The sequence below is a fragment of the Gavialis gangeticus genome, unplaced genomic scaffold (genome assembly GCF_001723915.1).
Source record: "Gavialis gangeticus isolate Ggan-Ray unplaced genomic scaffold, GavGan_comp1, whole genome shotgun sequence".
NCBI classification, from domain to species: Eukaryota; Metazoa; Chordata; order Crocodylia; family Gavialidae; genus Gavialis; species Gavialis gangeticus.
This window is the reverse complement of record NW_017729024.1, coordinates 90834594-90856562: the sequence shown is the minus strand read 5'-3', so window position 1 is coordinate 90856562 and position 21969 is coordinate 90834594. Positions and strand designations below refer to the sequence as shown.

Genomic DNA, 21969 nt, shown 5'->3' with positions numbered 1-21969 from the left:
GAACCACAGCGGACGCCATGGGCCCGGGCTGCACTCCCGGCCCCACCTGGAGGCAACAGCAGCTCAACCGAGCGCCCTAAAAACGGCCGCAGAGCAGTAGATCACGGGATGCCCCGCCCCTCCGCCTAGCCGCGCCCACCTCTGCCGCAAGCCACGCCCTCTCCCCGCAGTCCTTCCCATACCGAGCGTTCGGCTGCGGTCACCTCTCGCGATACATGGCGCTATCGCGGCACAGAGGGCATGTTGGCTTGTGTTCACCGGCACAGCTGGCGCATGCGCACTCCAGAGATCCCAGCCCCGGCTTCCGGAAATGGGGGGAGGGGCTGGTAGACGCATGCGCGTGACCCTGAGGTCGTGCCGGACGCCGGCCGTTGGGAGGCGAGGGGGTTTTGCGCGTGCGCAGCAGCGGGCTCGGCCGGGCCGGGCGCTGACGGCAAGCGACGCAGACTCGGGGCCTGCGGCTAAGCGGGAGCAGCAGCGCTCGGTGAGGCGGCGGCCCGTCCTCCCTCTCTTCCCCGTCGTGGCTGCGTTAGCAGTGGTCTGACGGAAGGGGGTTGGCGCCGGGGAGGGGCTCCTCAGAGCCCCCGAGCGGAGTGTAGGGGGCTGCGGAGGGGCGCGTGAGGCCCGGCACTACGCAAACAGCGTATGTCTGCGTTGGGGCGGTGGGGGAAGGACGTGGGGAGGGGTCTCTAGGACTATAGGCGCCCTGGGTGTGTAGGGCTGGGGAGGTTGGACTAGTGATCTCCGGAGGTCCCCTCCCAGCCCGCTGCTCGGCACTTCTGCCCGTGGATTCATCCTGGTCCCCAAGGCTGTGGTTAAGAGACCCCCCCCGGAAAGGGCTTGGAGCCTGCCCGGCTTCTAGCATTTTGCATGTGGGGGAGTCCAGTTTGCTTTGGCTTCTTCTGTAGCTCACACAGCCACTAATGTGCAAGGGCAGCCTCGGAGTGCCTGAGGAAATGGGTTTCATAGTTAGTAGAGTTGGAAGGGACCTGAGCAGATCATCAAGTCCTACCCCCTGCCATGGCAGGAAAGAGTACAGGTGTTCATCTAGCCTTCTCTTAAAGACCTCCAGGGTAGGAGCCAGCACCACTTCTCTTGGAAGTTGGTTCCAGATCCTAGCCGCCCTGACTGTGAAGTAGCGCCTCCTGATATCTAGCCTAAGTCTACCCTCTGCCAGCTTGTGACTGTTATTTCTCGTCACTCCTGGTAGTGCTCAGGGGATCAGGGACTCCCCCAATGCCTACTGGTCCCCTCTGACTAGTTTGTAAAAGGCCACTAGATCCCCCTCAGCCTTCTCTTGTGGCGGCTGAATAGGTTCAGGTCCCATAGCCTCTGCTTGCCCTGCTGCCCCCTGATCATGCGAGTGGCCCTCCTGTGGACCCTCTCCATGCTGTCCACATCCCTCCTGAAGTGCAGCACCCAGAACTGGACACAGTACTCCAGCTTTAGCCTGACCAGTGCCGCATAGAGGGGGGGAGTATTACCTTGGATCTGCTTGAAATGCATCTGTGGATGCATGACGAGGTGTGGTTGGCCTTCCTGACTGCATCCTCACACTGCCGGCCCATGTTCATCGTGGCATCAATGATGACTACAAGATACTTTTCTGCCTCTGTACTGACAAGAAGGGAGTTCCCCAGCCTGTAGGTATGGTGCTGGTTCTTCCTCCCCAGGTGCATCACCTTGTGCTTGTCAGCATTGAGTGTTTGAAGATGGTGACATCCAATCTGAAGCCAAGCTCGTGGTTTATCAAACAGTCGTGTTCCCTGCCTTTTTGCATGGGGCTGAGACATGGATGGCATACAGATCTGTTTGCCACTTTAGGGGTTCGTGGGCCAAAAACCCATGGGCAACGTACAGAAGATACCTCAAGTCACTGGAGAAGTGCTGTCAACGCTGCCTGCAGAAGATCCTTCAAATCCAGTGGGGAGGCAGATGGACCAACATTAGCATCCTCTCGCAAGCAAACACTGTGTGCATAGAGGCAACGATCATCCAGCATCAACATTGCTGGGCTGACTGCATCATCTGGATATCCGACTCCAGACTCCCAAAGTAAGTTGCATTCTCCCAGCTCAGGCAAGGCGTACCCTTGAGGAGGACAAGGGAAGTGCTTCAAGGGTGTCTTCAAGGCTAACTTGGAAAAATGCAGCAGCGATATCAGCTCATGGGAGACTGTTGCCCAGCACTGCGCTGAATAGAGGAAGAGTCTGCTGCAAGGATCTTAGTATGCTGAAACTTCAAAATGACAACAGGAGATGGAAAAATGGGAGTGGCAGAAACAGTGTTGTGGACTGAACCAAGACCCCAGAGCCACCCACTTTGCATGGAAACGTGTGCCCAATTTGGAACAGTGTCTCTCAATCCTGGATAGGTTTTGTCAGCCATCTTCAGATTCACGGATAAGACCATCGTGGAAGACAGTCATCCTGGACTGCGAGGGATTGCCGACAGCGATGGTTATTATAAAACAGCCAGAAAGCAAAGGTATAGTATAGTGTAGTGGTATCATATGTGCAGTCTGCTGAGCTCCATAATGCAGCCCCTGGTGGTGCCCCTTTTGCTATGCTGGACCATCCCCATGCTCAGTGCCTGGGACATGTGCTGCTAGCAGCACCTCTCTGACTGGACCAAAGTTCTTAAACAGCAGCTCATCTATGATGGACATGGAGAAGAAGAGTGCCATCCTCTTCCTGGCAACCTGCGTGTACCATTACCCCTCTCCTCTTCCCTGTTTACTTGTACGGAGGCTGGTCTGTTCCTGACAAAACTGACCTGAATTAAAACCTAGTCTGGATGCAATATTGACATGCCAGCGAAGTCAGGGATGTAATATGTTACATTGGCTGGCTAGTGTGGAGAAGCTGTAGTATTTTGCCTACTTGGGATATTTGTGAGGGATTAACAGTGATTTTTCACACTCTGGGTGTGTGTTGCTTTCTCACACACATGCATAGCTGGTTATTTGTGCTCATTGCTAATTTTCCACAATATACCATGAGTAGAAACAGCCACCTAAGGACATTTCTTGCTCAAAAGAAACTGCTTAAATAGCTTTTAGGAGGGCTGTGCCACCTGTGGTGCCATACCAGCCTGGGTAGGTGCCACCTGTGCTAGATTAGCCAGGCAGATGTGGGGGGGCAGAGGGGGGTCTGTAGGCCTGATCCAGCATGTGGACTGGGCCTGCATCAGAGGCCAGATGAGTCTGACACCCGGGAATAGTGTATATATAATGTTAGAAACTGTTCATACATTATTTTAACATATTGGGGGGTTTTAATATAACTCTGACTTTTATCAGGGGGTTCTCCATTACTGCTGTTAAACTCACAAAAATAAGCACAGCAAAATGTTATCTCTTATTGATATATCTGGGAATTCTAAAAGAGAAAACATCCTTTGGAAGAGAAGGTGAATGTTGGGGCTGACCGCCTTAAATTTACATTTACAGCTTTTTAAACTTACATTTGCATGTTTTCCTTAACAATAACATTTGCTCCCCTGTGAAGCACTCTCTGTCATTTGTTTTTGATGTGTGGTGTTTGTGCTTTGGATGTATAGGTGCAGTAGCATGGTTATGAAAGCTTCTGTAGAAGATGATGATTCAGGATGGGAGCTCAGTATACCTGACAAGATGGAAAAAAGTAATACCAGCTGGATAGATATTACGCAGGATTTTGAAGAGGCTTGTAGAGGTGAGTTGTACTTTTTGCATTGCTGCAAGATGCCCAGAGAACTGGAATTCTTTGCAAACATGTTTTTCAAGTCTGTTTTTCAGCCTGGGGGGTCTAATAGAGAAATGACCTCCAGTATGGTTTGGTCCCATTGATTATATTGGGGCTTTGCAGATTCAAGGTTCTGCCTATGCCAAGCTTCTTGTACGACTGGGGCCATGAAACTAGCAGCCCCTTTTTAGAAGGTATAGATGTCCTCCATTATATATGGCTGTATTTTTCCATATGCTTTTGCTGTGCCCATCTGGCTTTTCCATATGCTTTTCCTGTTGTCTTGAAACCATCTTGTGCTCTTCTACCCCACAAACTCTTATTAATGGGAAGCATTTGCATATTCAGGATGGACCTGTCTTCTGTTTTCCTAGAAATGCCATTTTTGTAATTTATCTGTAACAGATATCAGAACAGTCAACTTCTAGGATGCAGCATTGTACCCAGTGTATTTCTACACCTGATAAAACTGAGTTTTTGGTGAAAATACATTCAGGTCATAGAGAGTCAATGAATACCTGTAAGCAGATACTGTCTAGATCAGGGGTGGGCAATTATTTTGGGTGGAGGGCCGCTTACTGAGTTTTGGCAAGCCATCAAGGGCCACATGATCGGAAGCCAGGGGCAGATAAAAAATTGAGAAAATTAGTATTTAGGGGCCCCGTGGACCAGCTAGAATTGCCTGGCAGGCCACATCTGGTCCATGGGCCAAATTTTGCCCACCCCGGTCTAGATTGCTTCTCCTTAATGTTAATTTATCTTGATAATAAACTGATAAACTGATTTATCTCAGCATGAAATAAAAAAACTGCAACCTGCAATCTGTATGATGTAATTTACCTCTGTCTGAGAATTCTCTTATAATTCTATGCTAGAGAAATTCTTTAAGTGATGCTGTAAGAAAATTTTAAGTTACCTTCAAATTTTCGGAATGACAGAGAGGGGACAAGATAAAGAAGAGTAAGAGGACCTGGTGTTTAGCCTTTCAATCTTATAAAGATGAGCAGCAAGACATTCTCCCACTGGGGTCATCTTATCATATAGTATAAGGATTTTTTTGTAGGTGCTTTCCTTTATTGGATCAACGCATAGCTGGGATAAAATTAGACAAGCTTTCAAATGCAAAGCATTCTTTCTCCTTATACTTGTAGTATAAGGTCTTTCAGCCAGTCCAAAGAGCTGTTTTGCTTAAATAGCCTGAAAAGCTTTGAATAACTGTATTCAAAGTAATGATGTATCCTGTTCTGTTTCTTCTAGAATTGAAGCTGGGAGAACTGCTTCATGACAAGCTGTACGTATGGCATCAGGATACAATTTTTCAGAGAGGATTAGTGTATATGCTTTATTGTTTAGTGACTTTAAAGTTAAGATGGTACCAACTATGTTAAAGATATTTCTTATTTGGAACTTTACATTAAGTAGTTCTCTAAATAAAGTACCTTCTAATGAACAACCATCCTGAGAATTTTTTTGATACTGCAGTTCAAATATTGAGAATGGATAAATCATAGGAACAGGAAGTTTTCTTATGTTCTTATTCTTCCTTAAAATTCATTTTTTTTTCTTATTGGTGCCTGTGCACAAAGATGCCAGAAAGAATCCATCTGTAAACTTTTAATTAAAAACCGCATTGATATTGATATCTTCCTTAAATGTCACTGCTAGATTTAGGATAAATCATTTTGTTTGTTTGTTTTACCCTGAATCCAAAATGTCATGGTCGTTTTAGGTTAAATAATAGAGACTGTATAATATACCTAAGAGGGGATTAAATCCTTGATTCTGCAAAGCACTTAAAAGCACATGCTCACACCTTGCTGAAATTCTACACACAAAGTAAAATTAAAGTCACTTGTATAAAAGAAGCAGCATTTTTTAACCATGTGAGTACTTTTAGCCTGCAGAAAAAGTACTTAAGAGTTATTAGTGCCAGGTAAATGAGCACAAGCTTTTTATTATAATATATGCTAGTTTTAAAATATCTTTGGACAAAAACGTTACGTGTCAAATAATTAAAATGAATGGAATTTAAGGTTATTATTAAAATCAAGTGTGTTAAGTTCCTGTGAAATATGAATGCTTTTCTGAATTGGGACCTGTATATTGCAGTGTTATTTTGTCTGTTTTGTGCTGTTTGAACACATGCAGTAGACTTCCTGAATAAGATAGATACCAAAGTTGAACCCTGGTTGGTCTCTCTTTAATTCACCTGCTTTCAGGTGACCATCATCTTTTAAATTTCTTATTGATGAATTAACCTTTACCACAATAAGAGAACAGAAACGTCTTTTTTGTTCCCTGTTTTTTTTTTTTTATTTAAAAAAACCTTGAATTTTGTGCAAGTCCTATATTCTCTTGTTTGTCAGGTCGAAATGTAAAGGTTTTCTATGCTTATGAAATAGTCAAAATCAGTTAAGTTATCAGATTTATTTACTTCTAGGTCTCTAAGAGTATAGTGTTCATATACATTTGTGCGCACAGATTTAATAGTTGGATGTTTGACTAATTTAAATAGCCTTTCTCTTAAAATAAAGCCCAAGACTTTCACATCTAATTTTAAGGTGCCTCAAAGTATCTGTGCTTGACTTGAGATGCCTTCAAATCCCTGAAAATCAGGCCCTCATCAGGTTCTTCAAGTTGGGAGCCTAAAAATGCTAGTAACCCTTGAAAATATTACATGTTGTACATTGATAAATGAGAAGTTCCAAGGACCTCATTAGCTGTTGGTGGGTGCATCTACATTAAATGCTTACTGCAGAGTTTCCTAATAAGCTCCACAGTAAAGCTTCACTGTCTACAAGAGTGATGCTATTAGGCTGGAGTAAAATAATTAACTCCACCATTGGATAGGACTGCCCAACATCAGTATTGTTCTATGGTTAAGTTATTTACTCCACTGCAACACGTGTGGACAGTGACCAGGGCTGGCTGGGGCATAAGGGTTCTATAGCACAGGGCTGGCTGGCTAGCTCCACACTGGAGCACCCTCGTGCCCCAGCCACCTCCTCTGCAAGCACATTGAGTCAAGCAGGAGCAGTCCTAGGTTGGCAAACTGATGCCCCTGGGCCTGCTGCCAGTGAGGACTGCGCTGCCCTAGCTCAACATGCTGCAGTCCAGGTGCTTCTGTGAACGCTGCACCTGATAGACAAACTCCAGCGCAAACTGTACCAGAGTTTATTGCATAGAATTAACTTCATGTGTAGACATGCCCGCCATGTTGTTCTTTTGTAGTCTTTCACATAGGTTTTTAAACATAGTTTGTTGACACTTACTTTTGATATAAACTAAATGACTGCAAACTCTGCTTTTTTTTTCTTTTATATTGCTATCCTTAGTTTTGGTCTTTTTGAAGCCATGTCTGCAATTGAAATGATGGATCCCAAGATGGATGCTGGTATGATTGGAAACCAAGTTAATCGAAAAGTTCTGAACTTTGAGCAAGCTATCAAGGTTGGCATACCTTACTTTATTTCTCCTTTGGTTAGATGCTAATTATTCATAAGAACAAAAAATCATGATTTGATTAATTCATGGTTATGCATAACTTCTTAAATCAAGTAACACTCTCAGTGATTAAGGGAATCTGAATTGTTTTACTTTTCTTTGGATCTTTTTTTTAAATAGCATGCCTAAAAAATGTCAGTTTGATATTCTAAGAATTTGAAGCCTGCTGTTGTACTTACCTCCTTTGTAAAGCACTTAAATCTCTACATGTGAAAAGAACTATTAGTTCTTCACATAATAAGTAGAGTAAAGGTTATATGGTTTCTTCATGTTTCCCAAACATGCTTTTCTAAGACTTAGTAGCACTGGTTCCAGTACTGGTCCATGTATCATTAATGACCCAAACACCATAGTGAGTGGTATACAGGTTGAACCAGGACCCTTTTGCTTACCCCTTTTTTCAGTTAAAATTTGATTTAAGTATGGTGGCCCATGAGATTTCTTTTTTTAGGGTTGACAGTGGTTTGTTAGACCACAAGTTTGGATACCACTAGTTTAGATCATAGAGTCCCCTCTCAATTAAAGGGATATTTGGAATCCTTATTCCCATTCAGTACATAGTCTTTCAGCCGAGACTATAAATTGACACTGATTTTCATAATATGGATTCTTATCTACTAGGAACTTGGCAAAAGCTAATTACTGTTAAAGCTACTTAAGATGCTCACAGCAGGTAGGCATCTATTTTAAATCTTGCAAATATCACAGGCTGTTTGCCATTTCCCATTATTCCTAATGTGTAAGGTGCCACTGAAGTTACGTTGAGAGTGCAGCTAGTTCCTGTTTGTGCCTAGTTATGACTTCTACAGAACACTTACCTTGCCATTCAGTTAATCATTTGGGTGCTAGCCAGTTTGAGGACCATTAATAGAAGCCTTGAAATGAAGTATCAATTCCTTTTGCTTTTCTTTGCAAGTTATGTCTGCTGCTGAGCCATAAAACTGATACTGTATCAGAATAGCTGTATACTGTTAATACTGCACTGACCATGGTTGAGATGGCCAGCAAGCTTAACTGTTCACTTCATGCATCGGTCAAATGTCTATTTGCCAGATGAGCCTGCTTTAAATGGCTTAGACTGTAATTTAATAAAGTCCATAGAGCATTCATCTCATGACAGTGATTGTTAGCTACTGATACTTATTTAATTTGAACTGATGAATAGTTGAAAAATTCTGCATCCATTACTCGGGATTAGAGAGGAATAGAGTCCTCTCTAAAAACAGCACCTTTCTGAGTCTTTCTATTGCAGATTTGAATGCTCTGGAAAAAATGATCACCTTATTAGAAAGTGCCTTTTGGCCCTAACCTTGCAGTCAGGGGAGCTCAGTGAAGGTGTTTGCCTACAAAAAATACCTTGTAAGATTAGTCCTTATTTATTAATCTAGGGCCTGCTTCTGTTGTACATCTTTTTAAATGTCCCATGCTTTTTTAAGCGTTTATTAGTTTAACTAGTTTTATAACTGTTTAAGGCCGATTAATGATGCTGAAATAAAATTGCCAAGTTATTTTTGGATGTCTCTCCATAGATTTTTGTGTGCTCAATCCCCATAATATAAATATTTTCAGAATTCCTGTTGCATGGATTTTAGAATCAGGAAGTTGATCAATAAAACCAGCTAAATAAAATTGCTCAAATTTATTAATTTTAAAAGTTAATAATGGTTAAAATAATTGTGTTATATATCATGCAAAGAATGCTCCATGTATTGTTTGTATAGCATACTGTACTCTTACGTTCTGTTCTCTCTTTTCTATTTTAAAGGATGGCACCATTAAAATTAAAGATCTAACTTTACCTGAGCTGATAGGAATAATGGATACTTGTTTTTGTTGCTTGGTAAGAAAATACTACTGTTAATGTTAATTATTATTGCTTCCAAAATTGGAGTTTATAGGATTAAGAAGAAATTGTAGGCTTCTTTGGAGGGAAGAACTCTTAAGGAAGCTGATGTACTGTTAATTATTTCTCCTCAGACCATTCTTTAAATTTGCATTTGTTGTAAGTCATGAGTTAGAGTAGTTAATAATCACAGTTTTACAGAACTTTGTAGTCTACAAAGAGCCATTAATGAAGAAAAATCTGTTAGAATCTAACTGAGAGAGTCTGGAGAGAGGATTATAGAATTTCCAGTTTAATCTCAATTTGCTCAAATCCTGTGTGTTAAAATTGATTGGTTATTTCCTATCTGCTTCATTTACGCTTAGTGATTTTTTTTTTTTTCATTACATAAAATATGTCTGCTTTATATTAATTTATCATAAACAGTTAGAAAATATTTTAGGTCTCATTTGAAATAAGCATATGTATTCTTTGGACTATATAAGAACATCTTGGGTAGAATATGTTGGTCCAGTTTTATGAATAAAAAGGTCTACCTGGTGGCTGGTACATGTACCTTTGATACATTTTATTTAATTTTGAATACTGATTTTTTTTAAGATATTGTATATGAGAGGGCAGGCTAAATTAATGAAGTTTTTCTCTTTTATTAACATCAATTTTATGCTGTTAAAAAGCAGAAGATCATGGAAAAAATATAAGGTTAGAGTTAAATGGTAGAACACTAATGATTTATTCTAAATACAAATTTTGAGTGACTCCTGGTTTATACCTTGGAGAAAACCATGAAATAGTTAAAAGCAGATCTAGTTATCCTGCATCTCCTTCTGCCCCAATGTTCAGAACTCTTAGGATGAGAGCATATTGAGAAAATGCATTCAGCTCCTTAGTAACCTAGTATTTCATGCTATAAGCATCTTCTCTCATCAGACAATGAGAGAGGTTGATCTATGCCAGAAATTCTCATCCATGCCCCTCCCCCATTGTTTTTTCCTTTTTTTGAAAGATTGTCACAGTTATGGACCTCTCGGGGTAAGACTGAAAGGGAATGGGAATATAAAAACAAGGACATCTCCTCTCAAAATTAAGTATCTAATGTTGATTGCTTTCTAGATAACATGGTTAGAAGGACATTCTTTGGCACAGACGGTGTTTACTTGCCTTTATATTCATAATCCAGACTTCATAGAAGATCCTGCCATGAAGGCTTTTGCTTTAGGAATCCTAAAAATCTGTGATATTGCTAGAGAAAAAGTGAACAAAGCAGCAGTTTTTGAAGAGGTATGTTTTAGAATGAACTATAATTACATGCAACATACCATCCTTAATTATGGTGCTTAGCTGAAGCAAAATAAATTGTCTTGTAGAGAGGATGATTACTATTTTGCTGGAAAGTAGTCTAGGGGATTGGCTACTTCCTTGAGCATACTGTCATTGGTCACCTATTTTTTCTTTAAAATACTGTCTTCTTGAATGGAGGTCTTATTTTATCTTTCTTTCATACAAATAAATAAATTTGCAATTAAATAAATAAGCAATTAAAGACTTTAATGTAAAAAACAATATCCAGCCAAATAGAAAAGTTGGGGTAAATTACTCAAGGAACATTAATGCAAAAGTGAATACACATTTTATTACTTGCTGCATGTTACCAGGTATACTTGTTCACCAGATATTTGTTACCTTTGAATTTTTTTTAACTGATCAAAGGGCAATAGTCTGAATGTGGCTCCCCCTCACCTCCTTCCTCTCTTGAGTCTCCCTCTACTACTGACCTAAAGGTCAGAAGATCTTGGGCAAGTCATGTCACCTCTCAATGACTCCATTTTCCTATATGGAAATAGATTTTAAAATACTTCCCTTTATAAAGTGCTTTGAGATCTATGGATAGGTTGGATAGGAAATGCTGTATAACAGGGGTGTCAAACATACAGCCTGAGGGCTCGGGCCAGCACAAGATGGTGCTCTATATGGTCCACTGGGCTATTAGAGATTGGGACACAGCCAGGGAGGAATAGCCTGCCATAGAACCTGGGGCTTTTGGGGCCTGGTGGATATGATAGTTGGTAGCAGGAGGGCTGTCAAGGGTTGCTACAACCTAGTTTACCCTCCAGCTGCTTTGCCTGTGGCCGGTGCTGTAGCCCTACCTCATCTGCTGGCCCCATCTTTGCATGTACCATGCTACAGCTGCCATTCCAGCCCAATGCATGCATTGGTGGGGATGGTTGGTGGCAGCTTGCTCCAGCATGGGGCATTTGGGAGTTGGAACTGCACAATGTGTGCCCTGTGCCAGCCAGATCTTTGCTGCCCTGGTTTGGAGCAGGAGCTGGTGCCAGTGCTTCCTGGCCTAGGCTAGAATCACCCCATGCTCTGGGCAGAGTCCAGCCTCTAAGGAGCCCTGCAGGGTGGACCCAGGCCAGGGTAAAGGGGAGTTTGACACCCCTGCTGTATGAATTGCAATACTACTAAAAATTATGTTGTTTTTTAGGAATATGTACAGAAAATAGTAAACTACTCCTCTTGGTGCTGTTCTTGGTGATCACATTTAAAACTATAACTTCCATTGTATATTGTATAGAAACTTAAAAATAACTCTAACTATCACTGTTGTATCTCATAAATATGTGTTGATTTAAAATCTTAATTTTTTTTTCTTTTGTGTTAGGAAGATTTTCAGTCAATGACTTACGGGTTTAAAATGGCTAACAGCGTGACGGATCTTCGAGTAACAGGTAAAATTTAGACCTTCTTTAAAGTATTTCATGAACTTTTTACATTTGCAGCCCACTGATACATTTTTAAAATTGGATACATTTTTTAACCATTTTTTTGGAAGAAAATGAATTCCCAACACATTACAATCAGAAATTTTGAGCATGCAATTTGGGGAACAAGGCATAACATTCCTTTGAACCCAATCACACAATTGCCGTAATGTCTGCCAGCAGTCATAGAGACACTCAAAGGTTGAAGTGTTCAGATGCTGACTGCTTTAAATCTCCTCTATTGCATAGTTACATTGTTTCTTTCCTTTCCTGTGTCCTTGTGGCAAGATATTTACCAGAATTTTATGGATTCATTGGAATCTGACAGAGCTGCACTGTAAGCACTTCTGCTACAGCCTCGAACCCGTGACCTTTGGGCCTCCAGCCACTCCTCCCCAGCACTTGCACAGAACTGTGGTGTAATTATTTTTTTTCTAGATCACAAACCTGTAAATATGCATAATTCCCAATCTTTTCATTATCTAATACACAGGTTACCTAGCTTTAGGTCTACCTCATAAAAAGCTCATAATCCCACATAGTAGATATGTATCTCTTCCATTTTGCAATTTGTATTTCTGTAGTACCATTTGCTTTCAATGGATTTTCTATAATGTGATCCAGAAATAAAAGATTTGGATGGAGAGAGGGGATAGCTGGAGAGAGGGCTCCTCTTAATAGCTTGAGGTAGAAAATGAATAAGTACAGATTTATCAATGTTTTATTAGCCAGAGATCAGTACAAAGGCTAAAGCACTCTCCCCACCTCCATAGCTAAGGATAGACCTCATCAGAAAGCTGACAGTGCTTCTCAGTATCTTTTTTGTTGATCTTTGACTAATAGGTGTGTAACTGTTATGGATTTAAATGTCCATTCTCCCTGTATGTTGTGTATTTGTCTCTGAATTTTATAGGAATTATTTACCATCTTTAATACATACAAATCTTTTCTAGGTATGCTAAAAGATGTCGAAGATGACATGCAAAGAAGAGTCAAGGTAGTGTTCCATTTAGATAAACTATGTAAAAACAGTACTAGTATTTAGGAAACATAACTCTTCTTTCAGTTAGTAACATGCTCTGGAGCAAAACTGGATTTTTTTTAAAGGCTGTCTTTACTGTGATTAACCATGTTACTGTATTTACTTGAATATAAGATGAGGTTGTTTTCCCCACAATGGGCGGGGGATTAGCCTACAAGAAACTCTTATTAAATACACTGTCAGTCACTAAACTTCTGCCAAAAGCAGTGTAAACACAGTAATGGAAACCAACTATTAAGTTGATTTAAATGCAGCCAACACTGAGCCTGACTATAAAACACATGGTCTAAATGGGACACGCATGCTGATGAGAACTTACAAGGATTGGTTAGTGCAGCCCATCTGAATAAGACCTATGATGGTGCAAATTGCACTCAGTCCCCCTCAGCGCAGATTCCTTTTCAAGTCATGATGAGCCAGTACGTTGAATTCACTTCCACAGTTGAGCTACACCTTTCTTTCCCATTTCCAGTGATTCCTTTCTCTTCACCATCCTTAAATGCCTGGCAAACATCCCCAAATGGGGCCTCACACAGCGTACCAGAATCCTTCTGTCACCGCCTCCTCACCCTCCCCCTGCATTGCATATGGTTAGCAGGGCCCCACCCTCCATGAGGTGAAGCCTGCACCTCAACCGCGTATATGTTTTTGGAGGATCCCAGGACTTGTGGCAAGAACACCTGGTTCCAGTCATGAGTGGGGGGCTAATTAGCACATGGATTCTTTGTGGGGGTATACTGAGCAGTGCTTAGCTGTGGAGTCACCATGGCTTGAAATGTTTCAGTCTCTGCTAGGGCCCAGCCTAATGAACTATACAGTAAATCATGAACTTTTTGGCTTTGGACTAATATCATGCACAGTTTGTACTATATACAAGTAGGTACAGAAATGTTATGTAAAAGTGTTTTTATGGAGTAGCTGTGCTAAAACTTGCAGAAGTTTCAAAAAAGATAAACTACGTCAATTCTGGATGATCTAAGTCTATGGGTACCTATAGTAATTTCCCTATATACAAGTTACTACAAGTATGTTTATTTCTAGGTCATTGTTTCAAATTTTCTTCTCATTTCCATGTGCTTAGAGAGCAGGGTCTGACGGTAAGGAAGGGGGGAAGGGGCTGCAAGGGAAAAAAGTTGGCAAGGGCAAAGGGCAAGGGAACTATTTGTCCTTCCAGCTTTATTTTTCCTGCTGTAGCAGAGGGAGGGGGACAAATTCAAGACAAACCTCCAATAATTAGATTTTATACCTAGAAAATTTTAACATTTATTCATTTTCCATATATAGAATCTAATTATTGGGGGGGGTCATCTTGTATTTGAGTAAATGTGGTATTAGTTCAAAAAAGATGTATAGTTCTTAGAAGGAATAGATGAGATAAAAAGGTGTCAGAGGGAAGGTCTGGAGGCGCTAGACTGGGATTAATTAAATCTGGTTTTAATTCCTGGTTTAGATATAAATTTACTTTAAGCAAATCACTCATTCTTGTACAGCTGCAAAAGGAGAGGTACTTCCCTGCCTCATAAGGTAGGGGTTGTTGGGAAAGAATTAGTTAGTGGGTAGTTCAAGTGCCCTTGCAAATGGGTATTGTTTTTAACAATATCTAATTTCAGAAATAGTTTATCAAAAAATTTAAGATTTTGCTTCTCTCCTTTTTTTAAACAGCTTTCCTTTTGAAATTTATTAGTATGTTCTACCTCCTTCCCTTCTAGAGTACTCGAAGTCGACAAGGAGAAGAAAGAGATCCAGAAGTTGAGCTTGAAGTAATGGACCTTTTACAATTGTTTATTTTGTAAAACTTACAAGTAGTTCATTGTACCTAGATGAACCCTCCTAATACCCAATTTCTAGGATGCATCTTACAATTGGAAAACATTATTTAATATGATCTTCAAACAAATAGAAGAGAATTTACTTTGCTGCAGTAGTTGTGCAGTTATTACATTCATCACAGTTCTTTTAAGTTTAGATAGCACTCACCTAAGAGGTTGCTAGATGATAACTTCCTTGTCTTGTACAAATGATCTATTTATTTTCTCTCCTGTATTGAAAGGAAATTGAGGTTCATGGGTTGGTATTTGTTTTTCTTGAAGACATGATACTTACTAATTTTTAGAACTTTTTATTTTGTTGTAGCATCAGCAGTGCTTAGCAGTATTCAGCCGAGTGAAGTTTACCCGAGTGTTGTTGACTGTTCTCATAGCATTTACGAAAAAAGAGGTACAAATACTTTATATTTCTACCCTTACTCTGTGACCTTATGAAATGTCTTTTTTTGATTTCCTAAGGCAAAATTGTTGTCCTGGAGACTTCTACTTCAGTAGTTCACCATCAACTTAAACACATGGGTGAGCCCTCAAAAGTGGCAGCCCTTTCTTCTCTTAGCACCAATATGTTGCTACCTTTAGTTCTTAAGAAATTAGAAGGATGGCCTGTACCTGACTTCATTAGGGATTTATGTAGAAATATGGTATCATTTATGTAATATCAAAGAAGAAACTGCTAGGGAGTTTGAAGTAGATGGAACCTGAAACCTGGCTTCCCAGAGGTTGAGAGATCTGGGCTGTCGTTAATTGGTGGCCAACAGTTTTTTTTTTTCCCCCCCACAAGGGAAATTATCATGAGTTTTGCCTCTTTATGATTCTGATCTTTTATCAGGCCTTTGATAGTTGGGAGAGGAAGATGTAAAGACTATGAACAATCCTCCAAATCTTTTGAGTAAGAAAACTGTTGGGCTTCTTTGGGAGTTTGGGGAAAAATAACACCTGACAGGTAGAATCATGGTGGCCTAGATGAGGCCCTAAATTGTTTCCATTTCCCCTGCAGATTTGTAGTTCTTTATTACACTGGTTTGGTAACTGGCTTTTGTATATTACATTGGTATTGATATGTACTTACTTGGAGGAAATGCATCATGAACAGTGTAAAAGGATGTTGTGTTAAATGAAAGTCAGTATTTTAATAGAAATTAATCATGAAGAGAGCACTTAGAAGGAAATGCTACTAGCATAAACAGTTTTAGGTCTTATGTCAGAGCTGTAAGGTAAGTGAACATGAATTTCCTTAACAACCAAATCTACCACAGGACTACTAAAAGTGGGGGATGCTCACAGTTCTAGGTCTTTTATATTTAGCTACGCAGTCAAAATTTTCTCACTGTATCATTGTAAGGTTTTTTTGGGGGGTGGGGCTAGTTAAGACTGATTGATTTAGTTCTGCTTCTTGTTCTCCGAAACACATTTGTCAAGTCAGAGATACTGGATACATAAGGATTTGCTGTTTTCTAGTGGGGGGACAATAGTTTTTTAGAATACTTTTTTTGGATTGTAGCTCTTAATCTAACAGCATTTAAAGAGAAGTTACAGATTGTTTTTAAAGTATATTATCGGTGAAGTGTCACTAATACTATTAAGGATTATGTAGCTGTCATACGATGGAAACTTTGCAGAGAAATGGGAAAACATACTATGTAATTTAACATTTTTGTAAAATAATAAATCCTATAGTCCTAGTTTCTAATTTTCCTGAGGAAATTTTGGTTGAAGGATTTGCTTCATTAACCTTGGGTCATAGAACACATGAAAACATATTTTTTGTGTTATATTTTTCAGACAAGTGCAGTTGCAGAAGCCCAAAAACTAATGACTCAGGCAGCTGACCTGCTTTCTGCCATCCATAATTCATTGCATCATGGTATACAGGCTCAGAATGACACAACCAAAGGAGGTAAAAAAAAAAAAAAAAAGTGAAAGTTTTCTTCTGTCTAGAATGTGTTCCTTTGGGAAATGTTTAGTCCCTAAACCGCTTAAAAGGATGGTCATGTGCTTTAAACATTTTACTGTTGCCTCTCTGTGTAGCTGTCATATTAGTCTGAATAGTTTTATCTTGATTTTTATTTCTGGAAAGCTTATTATTCTTGAAAACTATGCCATCACTGGCTAGAATCAGACATGCTGCATGATCTAAAAGCTGGGTTGACTGCTTACAGGGCTCTGTAAGTACTGGAATAATTTCAGGCACTGAATAGACATAACATCTGTTGGGGTCTTTAGAGAAGGCCACCTGTGTATTTCTCAGAATGATGGGTGGATATAAGGCAGTTTCTGTAAAGTGACTGGCTAAATACTTGGGAAAATATGTTTGATGCTGCTGGATTTCTAGCACTTCTTTGGGGTGCCATGTGTAAAGAATATAGGTGTTCTTTACAATTTTTAATAATTACATTTAATTGTTAAAATGCTGCCACTTTAAAACGTAGTACAGTATTTTTATGCCTTTTTCATAGTTTGGCTTAATTTGGTGCTTCAAATACAAATTTAAGTCATATTTGTCAATAGATAGAAAAAGGAGAGGAAAATTAAGAAGAAATAGGTTCAAAGTTTCACTAAACAAAAATATTTGCTATTCCTTAGAGGAAAAACAAATCATATTTAAGTTTACATAAACATTCTTTTTTGCCCTGCACAATATATGAGAGACCTTTTTGGCAAGTTGCTTGGTTTGTAGTTTACTCAGAAGCTTAACTATTTTCAGAAAATCCAACTTGGATAATTTTCTTTTGTGGTCTTTCTGTTTGTTTGTTTGTTCTGTTTTCTTTTTAAAGATCATCCTATTATGATGGGTTTTGAGCCCCTTGTTAACCAGAGGCTGCTCCCTCCAACTTTCCCTCGATATGCAAAAATAATTAAAAGGGATGAAATGGTCAACTATTTTTCTAAACTTATAGACAGAATAAAAACTGTATGTGAAGTAGTCAACTTAACTAATTTGCACTGTATTCTGGTAAGTACAAACAACACTCGTATTAAAAAATGACACAGAGCACATTGCAGTTAAATGTAGCTCTTTAAAAATAATTATTTCATATATGAGATGTATAGTTTATTGGGAACACTGTACGTCATATATATAAACTTTGTTTCATCTTACCCTCTTTGCTCCCCTGTACATGAGCAGATAAAGGCATGATTGGATCTAATGTGTGATCCATGCAGTTACAACTCCTACCATGCCACACATGTACACACATTAGAACCAATCACGCCTTCTTGCCAGGGTGGGGGGAGCTTGGTCCTGGGTTCCCCCTGCAGGCACCCACAGCTGTGAGCCCCCTTTGATGTGGCTGAACCCCCCCCAGCTACAGAGGCCACACACAACCAGGACCAAGAGTTCTCACAGCCTACAGGCCTCTAGGTCCCAGCTGTGTATCATGTGAGCGTAGGAACCTGTGAGCCATGAGGTCTCCGAGTCCTGGCTCCAGGTGAGGCACAGCTTGGAGCCAGAGCCCCATCAGCTGTGAGACTCAGTTCCAGCTACAGGAAAGGTACAGCCAGAACCAAGAGCTCTGTGTAAGCCCAGGGTGGGTCTCATGCACCTCCAAGCCTTAGGGATCAGACAGCCACAATCCCCAGGGCTCAGAGGTTGCACCCGTGTGGCTGGGGGCCCTGTCAGCTGATGGGGTTCACATCTGCAGGGGAGACCCTGCTGTACGTGAAAATTAAATTTGATGGCAACCAGCTATTAAGTTAGTACACATTTTTAATGTCTAATTTTATAGCTGGTTGGAGTTTTTTACCATGTGATAGCTACTGTGTGCATGTAGCTGGCCTCAGGGTAATTGCACAATTAGTCACATAATTGCACGCTACTTGTAATACGTAGAGCGAGCCTTTGTTTATAATTAGGGGTCTACCAAACTTGAGGAGGTGGCCGCCTGATTTTGCATGGAGATTCTGAGGCCAGCTGCCATTTTTGTGGGGTGAGTGCAGCTGGACCCACTCCCCATGCCTCTGACTGAGGGGCCTCACCTCTCCCCGCAGATTGCCACATGGCCCAAAAATGTAACTTAATTACCCTGATTAAGCCCAGGGAAACAATTAATCAACGTGTTATTAAGCATGGATTAATCATTTCCCAGGGCTTATTCATGGTAATTAAGTCACAGTTTCAAGCTATCCCCAAATGGCAGCTCAGGGCAAAAAAAAAAAGAAAAAAAAAACTTTACTGGCAAGCAGAGAAGCCCTGCAGTCTTGGAGCACAGGGGGAGGACTGGGACTCACAGACTGCCTATAAGCATTTGCTGTGGTGAACTCGGTGAAGTTATGAGGGGCAGGCAGTTCACAGGTCATGCCTGACTGGCTGCCTTCCTCCCCTTTCCTCCCTCCCCAAGTAGTGACAGCCTCTTGCCCTGTGACAGGCTTTATTCAATGATGTGCTGCAGGTTCACCATAGCGAACACTCTGTACATGGTCTGTGGCACCGGAGCAGGGCCGCTTGCCCTGCTTGCTGTAGTAAATAGCCCCACCCTACCCATTTATTTTTTTTGCAGTGAGCCCACTTAAAGTGTGGAGCCTACACTTTTTCACGGAGCCTGCCCGAAATCGCGGTTTCTGCGAAAATCGTACAATCGCGATTTTGGTAGGTCCCTATTTATAGTATCCTCTTTGAAGTTTGAAATTGCACTTCTTCCCTGCTACTTAGCATTGTTCCTTTGGGCAAACAGATTCAGATTTGTGTTTTTTCTCTTCCATCATCCTGCCTTCCATGACTTGATAGAATCATAACTGCACGTGTAATGATGAAGTACAGTAGGATTGAATTATAACTCATGTTCTTATTAAATGGGGAGCTGCATCTACAGCAGAATATAGTCCTTCCAACATTGAAGAAAATACTAATTTTTCTTTTATATTTTCCTGACTTGTAAGAATGAACATTCCTCCACACAATATTATGGCCTTGAATCAAAAAAACCCCCCAAAACCTGTCATCACATACTTAATTATGTTATTCCCTGAATACTGATAGCCTTAAAGTTAAGGACATACTTGAGGTTTTTCCTGAATAATGAATACTTTCCTGAATTTGAGCATAGTGCTTTTAAATTAATTTGGCCTACATTTTTTTTTAATAACCGTTCTTTGATACCTAATAGGCACAGAGCAAAGTTCTAAGAAAAGACAATAGATCTTAATTTTGAAAATAACTTGTATTGGACATAAGTCTGTAATGGTAATAAAATCTTAGCTTGGATGAAATATGTAACATCAATTGAACTCTCTAATTGTGCTGTTTACCCAATTGTAGTTTTAGGTCACCTTAATAATTTAACAGTATACTTTGTAAATGTTATCGTAATGTAGGTAGCTGCATCTAAAGAAGGGAATTTAATGTTAAGAACAACAGTATTTGTGATTTGCAAGCACACTACCATATTTCAGAAGCATAACATTTTAGCTTGGTTTTTAAATTACACGTTATTTCTGTTACAACCAGTCGTGATATATTTTATACGGGTGTATTAATTTCTCTTTCTGTCTTAAATGTAAATTAGGATTTTTTCTGTGAATTTAGTGAGCAGTCACCTTGTGTTCTTTCAAGATCTTTACTACAGGCAAGTCCTAATTTATAATGTCTCTATTTAACATTTGCAGAGTAAATATTCAAACTTTCCCTAAGTATGTATATTATTCTGTTATTTTTAATTATAACTAATAATGCAACGTCTGTACTTTTGAAACAAAAACAAACTCTTTTGTAGCTGTGGATATAGGAAATATATTTATTTTTAATTATTTAAAATTAATGTAATTGGGAAATTATTGTATATATTTGGTGTATAATCTGCAGGATTTACTGCCTTTATGAAAGAAGTGTGCATTTGTGCACAGACATTATTTAATGCCTCTCCATGTGCCTTCTCCAAGAAGCCGCTATATGTAAAGCATCGGGGTACCTTTCAATTATAGCATGGAGTCTGAGTAAATTTCAGACACAGCATAAATTCCTACATTACAAACTCAAACTTGGGATAAAAACGAAGACTTAGATTTTTACACTTCCATTGATCCTGAAAGTTATACTACAAGGCTCTTTAACCCAAAGGCTTTGATTTAAACAATTGTATGCAGGTGCTAGAACTTCATCTCTTTGAGCTTGTGGAGATCTGATAAAAAATAGCTATATGGAAGATGTATGTGTGGACATATTTCAAAATTTTATTTTAATTTTCTAACAATTTTTTTTGCTTTTCCCTGAAAAACTAAAAACATTCATTTTTCAAAAAATTTTTTAATATATTTATCCAAATTAGATAGTTGTAAAATATTTGCCATAACTTTTCAATTTGGGAGCTTTCATGAAAAAAATCTGGAAGATGTTGACCAAAATTTTTTTTTTTTTTTTAATGAAAACTTGCATTATGGTGAATAAACTAAGGTGTGTGGGTTTGGGAGACTCATTCAAAATTTCAGTATCAGGCTGGGGGACAAGAAAGGCAAAGAAAGATCACCTTACTGTAGCACTAACCCATCCTCTTGCAATATTGCTCTTTAGTTAATTAGTATTTTAAGTAGGGCTGTCAATTGCCATTAATGTGTTAATTGGTTCTTGTGTTAATTTTTATAACTTGTTATGCGTACAGTTTTGGAGCCCATGCCTGGGTTCCGCTCTGCCACCATCACCACTGCCTCCAGGCTGCCCAGCAGGGCAGCATTGGCAATGCAGAGGACCACAGAGCAGCCCAGGTGCAGGCTCCAGGCTGCTGCAGTAGGAAGGTGGGGGGTGGAGGGCATGTACACAGACAGATGCACACTAGCAGCCGCAATATGCACTTGGCCAAGAATGCAGCCCGGCACTATGTAGAGCAGCTCCCAGCAGGTAAGTCTGTGGAGAAGGGGTGGGGGCTGGGCAGATCATAGCCCCTATGGTAGCCCCACAGCAGGCAGCCCACCTCCACCCTGCACACACATCTGGGGGGCACATGCCCCCCATGCCTCTCCCAGGGGTGCGCACAGTGGCAAGGAGCCTGGACGAGCCTCCCATGGTTCCATTTCATGACCTGTACCGGCCCTAGGGCCCATTCACCCCAGCCCCTGCTGCACTCCCCCCCGCCCTCACCATGGGGGCCTTGATCTGCCCCTTCCCTTCCAGAGACTTATCTGCTGGATGCTGCTCTACACACTAAGGGGCTGCATTCCTGTAGGGTTACCATATTTCCAGTTTCAAAAAAGACACCTGTGGGGTGGGGGGCAGTGATATGCCTGTGTCCTGCTCCTGCCCCTCACTCCCAAGCCACAGCCCTCCCAGCCCTGC

At 40.5% G+C, this 21969-nt stretch overlaps 2 protein-coding genes across 7 annotated transcripts in view; one reads left to right on the top strand and one right to left on the bottom strand.

The window, feature by feature from the left end:
* The window catches only part of AGTPBP1 (ATP/GTP binding protein 1), a 182706-nt gene extending 182428 nt beyond the window's left edge, over positions 1–278 (bottom strand). For 3 of the 5 annotated variants that reach the window (XM_019517376.1, XM_019517379.1, XM_019517378.1), the window contains exon 1: positions 5–108. The gene's annotated coding sequence lies outside the window, so the exon portion shown is untranslated. Of the gene's footprint in view, positions 1–4; positions 112–182 lie in introns of those variants that run through there. The other 2 variants (XM_019517377.1, XM_019517380.1) reach the window with 2 other exon arrangements.
* A 64-nt stretch (positions 279–342) lies between these two features.
* The window catches only part of NAA35 (N(alpha)-acetyltransferase 35, NatC auxiliary subunit), a 37160-nt gene continuing 15533 nt past the window's right edge, over positions 343–21969 (top strand). The window contains exons 1-13 of one of the 2 annotated variants that reach the window (XM_019517381.1): positions 343–484; positions 3562–3695; positions 4983–5016; positions 7061–7175; positions 8995–9069; positions 10186–10353; positions 11738–11804; positions 12791–12834; positions 14589–14639; positions 15013–15096; positions 16488–16602; positions 17480–17658; positions 20210–20269. In XM_019517381.1, the coding sequence (XP_019372926.1) occupies positions 3572–3695; positions 4983–5016; positions 7061–7175; positions 8995–9069; positions 10186–10353; positions 11738–11804; positions 12791–12834; positions 14589–14639; positions 15013–15096; positions 16488–16602; positions 17480–17658; positions 20210–20269 (1116 nt within the window). In that variant the 5' untranslated portion in view covers positions 343–484; positions 3562–3571. Of the gene's footprint in view, positions 485–3561; positions 3696–4982; positions 5017–7060; positions 7176–8994; positions 9070–10185; positions 10354–11737; positions 11805–12790; positions 12835–14588; positions 14640–15012; positions 15097–16487; positions 16603–17479; positions 17659–20209; positions 20270–21969 lie in introns of those variants that run through there. The other variant, XM_019517382.1, reaches the window with a different exon arrangement.